This window comes from Plectrocnemia conspersa, unplaced genomic scaffold, assembly GCF_051122295.1.
Source record: "Plectrocnemia conspersa isolate PC_06_02 unplaced genomic scaffold, ASM5112229v1 ptg000005l, whole genome shotgun sequence".
NCBI lineage: Eukaryota > Metazoa > Arthropoda > Insecta > Trichoptera > Polycentropodidae > Plectrocnemia > Plectrocnemia conspersa.
Window position 1 is genome coordinate 13617972 of NW_028277169.1, and position 3786 is coordinate 13621757.

At 28.3% G+C, this 3786-nt stretch overlaps 1 protein-coding gene across 1 annotated transcript; it reads left to right on the forward strand.

Moving 5' to 3' along the window:
* The first annotated feature begins 2475 nt into the window (after window positions 1–2475).
* LOC148234912 (uncharacterized) lies at window positions 2476–3506 on the forward strand. The gene is made up of 4 exons (XM_088186960.1): window positions 2476–2611; window positions 2756–2923; window positions 2985–3131; window positions 3189–3506. Exons 1-4 carry the CDS (start codon window positions 2522–2524, stop codon window positions 3351–3353), a joined length of 570 nt encoding a protein of 189 aa, XP_088043086.1. The 5' UTR covers window positions 2476–2521; the 3' UTR covers window positions 3354–3506.
* Window positions 3507–3786: the final 280 nt, after the last annotated feature.

A 3786-nucleotide genomic window follows, 5' to 3' on the forward strand; every position in this document is an offset into this window, starting at 1 on the left:
GCTGTGGCATTTGACGCAGAAAATGCTAATAAAGCAATTAATATAACCTGGTTATATCTATATAATATAGTACATACATATATCAAAAAGGGTTTGTTTTTGACATTTATTCAATTTAATTGACACCCTTGATTTAGATGACTGATTAAAAACATCTTTGAATCCTAGAATCTGGTATCTGGAATCTCGGTTAGGCAATATTGTAGAAAATAAACTTTTACTAATGGGAGCTTAGATTGTATCTGAACCCTAATTTATTTGGATGTATGTCGATACTCTAAGAAGCGATCGATTCCCATATGTCATGACAATCAGCATGTTGTGAGATGAATAGCTACACACTTCTTGTTATTCTGCCACTAAAGCATTAGTAACTTATTTGTTTCGAACAAAAACTAAAATTAAACTTTCAGTTCCGATCCTTTACCGGAGAGGTAATATTGTTGGTATTCGTCTGCAATGAAAGTTGTTCAGAATGATTAAGTGAAGTTATTTCTTCGGAATACATGTGGACCGAGAGAAAGAAAGAAAGAGCAGCATCCAACACAGTCACGGGTCGTGTGGGCTTGTCTTCAACGTTTCTGTGTCAGAGATGACTTGAGTAGTTCTAGTACCAACTCATGGATAATTATACAAAAAACACACACACAAAAATAATACAATGAGCTGCTATATTATTTAAAAAAAAAATTGAATAGCTACAATTTTTGTAAGGTCTTGTAAGGTAGAAAAAAAGATAAAGGATTAAAACTAATTGAAATATATTTAGATAAATATATGGAAACATTAAAATGTGTACTTCTGTATCTAAAGTTTGTTTTAACATTTTGTGCTTTAATTTTTATTTGAGTTTGTTTTCATCGTAGTTTTTAATACTCCTTCTAGTTTTTTCTATAACGTTTTTTTTTAACACTAATAAAAACAATGTATTTTTAAAATAATTTATACTTGGACCGCATTAGTGGAAAGTTCTTAATAAGTACGAAATGCTTTATTAAATTATTGTTTCAAATTTTCAAGGTATCCGAATATTTAATGCTCAGTTTTACCTTTACTTTATGCCTATATATTCAGCGGTGGTGACAACGCTTGTCAGCGTTTCGTGATTATAATTTACTTATATTTATTCTGATTAACTTTAAGTTTCCATCTCTTGAGATATTCCTAAGATACTGTATAACTGTCTGTAGTAGATAATGCTACAATATAATTTAATAAATGCTGATAATAGAGTTGAGCGTTTTATTGTAATACAATTAGAGTTAAATTACAAACAATGTAACATATCCATGAAACGGATTAGTATAATGTTAATTATTTCGTATGTATACGAACTGATTGAATCGAATCAAAAATTACTTCCAACTCACGGATCATTAGCTGCAATTTGCCATACCGTTAATGCGGTTCGTTTTGAGCCAAATGAGTTTAAAATGCTGTTTTCGATAACGAAACTGCAATTACAGATAATGCAAATGCCCGAAATTACCAAAACTCGAACACTCTTTGTCGCGTAAACCCAATAATAACACTAATAAAAACACATACGGTTTATCGATAAAACGCATAAATAGCCATATAAAATGGCACTAACGGGTCACGGTCGCATTTTTATTTGTAAAGTTAAATTTGTAAGGCTTTGAACGTAATTCGTGCGTCGTTTTATAAATGAACGTGAATCTTTTGTGGCATACGTGGTTATGTGTACATTTATCTGTTTGCATTGAAAAACGGCCTATTGAATTTGATATAAAGTAAGTATGAAGAATGAATGTATTCAAACTATGTATTGGGATCATCGACACATTTAAGGACGAAAGCTTAAATAGTACGAGGGGCATTAGAAAAGTTTGAAAAATAAAAGGCTAGTTTATACGAATGCAACAATGATTACAGTGTTCAATTTGTGCGTTAAATGAATGTACATTCGTTACTTTACAAGGTGCTGCGTAATTAAAATCTCATCTATAAGATCAAGTTGAACTCATGGTAGTTCAAACTAATTGCACTGGAACAGATCTTTTTAGAAGGGCCATTTTGGTGCTTTCAAAAATCTTTTAATTCTTATAAGTCTATATTACAGATCATCTAATACCATTTAAGCTCAAAGTCTAGTTTAAAATATGTATCAATCATAAAAATGTACAAAAAAATATTTTTAATAAATATTTTATAAAAAGTTTTAAAAATTACAAGACAAGATTTTTATTATTATTATTTTAATAATCAGCATTTTTATACATATGTATATATATTTAAAATAAATAAATATTACTATGTATAATAATTGTTAGTTAAGTTAGCCATTCATTTTTTTTATTTTTTTTATATCATAATAGCACACATTAAAAGACATTTAAATCACCATCAAACATAGATTATGCAATCTTTACGCAATTATATAATTTGTGTGTCATTATATAATATTTGCTATTAAACATTTTTTTGTAGTGAAGCAAACATATTTTAGAACGATAACCATTGAATCATTACGAATTTTAATTCAGTACGATTTAGAACCATGAAACACTACACTTGTATACTGCTGTTGTGTGAATTATGTTCTGTTTTGACAGACAAGCAGTTGAAGAAAATTTCAAACCTTGACTATGTGAGTTTTTTGATAATAAAATAATACAATATGTTATTTATTGAAATAATTTATGAAAGCTGTCAAAAGTTGTATCATCTAACCGTATCGTTAAGATCATAAATTAATTAAAAACAATGCTAAATATTTTTTATTATTATTTAGGGTCCATACATCATGACCACAAAACTTTTAGAAAAATGTAACACTACAGGGCCTTATGATGCTAAACATGCTCCAGTTAACGATACTCTTAAGTTAATTAAAATATCAAGAACCGAAGAAGATATCCTTGGACAGTTCACATTACCATACGATATTCAATTAGTCAAGGTTTGTTAATGTATTTTTAAAACGAAATAAACATATTTATTATTATTATTATTTTTTTAAGGGAATTGTCATAGCCAATAGACAATCAAACAATGGAGCTTATTCGCCTGACTTTAAACAGATCTCCAATTATCCTTGTTTGAATCCATTTTTAACTGTAATATTAGTAAAATACTTTAGACCGGATTCTAACTGCGTAATTAAAAAGGTATTGTATTTATTATATTTTTATTACATAAGATATGTAAAATTTTTTTTTTTTCAGGGACCTTATCAAATTCAAGGTATCAACCCTAACTTAATCTCTACAATTCTGAAGAAAACACAATATGCTTCCTATATGTTTACAATTGAATTGTATACCAAGCATGGATTAATATACTGCGTAAAAGCGATATGCGAAGCAAAACCGAAACCATTAAAAAATTAATTAAATCAAGGGTAACAGTTAAATTAAGTTATTTTAGTCTGGAAAAGATACGTATTTTTTAATATTTATATTGTCATGTATGGCGTTACAATCTATTGTGTATTTATTATTGTTTCAATAACACTGTCCGCTTTTATAATAAATTAAACTAGTATTCTATAATATATTTAAACCCACAGCTACATTTCTCGTTCATTTAATCTTTAATTAGTCCATCCTAACCCATTATAACTGACGTTAGCTAAAAATATATGATTTAGTATTATCGGGACATACCTCTTTCATAGCGTTAAAAATAACACAAAAATATTATTTAATGACAACTTAGCAAATGCTTTAAAAATTTCAATATACAGTAAACGTTTCAGGGCTTAGAAAATAAAATTTTAATGACAAAGATGCATCTCGCGCCGAATGACCTGTCACAACAGAA

What these genes read in the sequence shown, in the direction of transcription:
- LOC148234912 (XM_088186960.1), top strand. Translation starts at nt 2,522, where the DNA reads ATGAAACACTACACTTGTATACTGCTGTTGTGTGAATTATGTTCTGTT. An exon ending in AAATTTCAAACCTTGACTAT is followed by an intron (nt 2,612 to 2,755) that starts GTGAGTTTTTTG and finishes ATTATTATTTAG; the next exon opens with GGTCCATACATCATGACCAC. An exon ending in ACGATATTCAATTAGTCAAG is followed by an intron (nt 2,924 to 2,984) that starts GTTTGTTAATGT and finishes TATTTTTTTAAG; the next exon opens with GGAATTGTCATAGCCAATAG.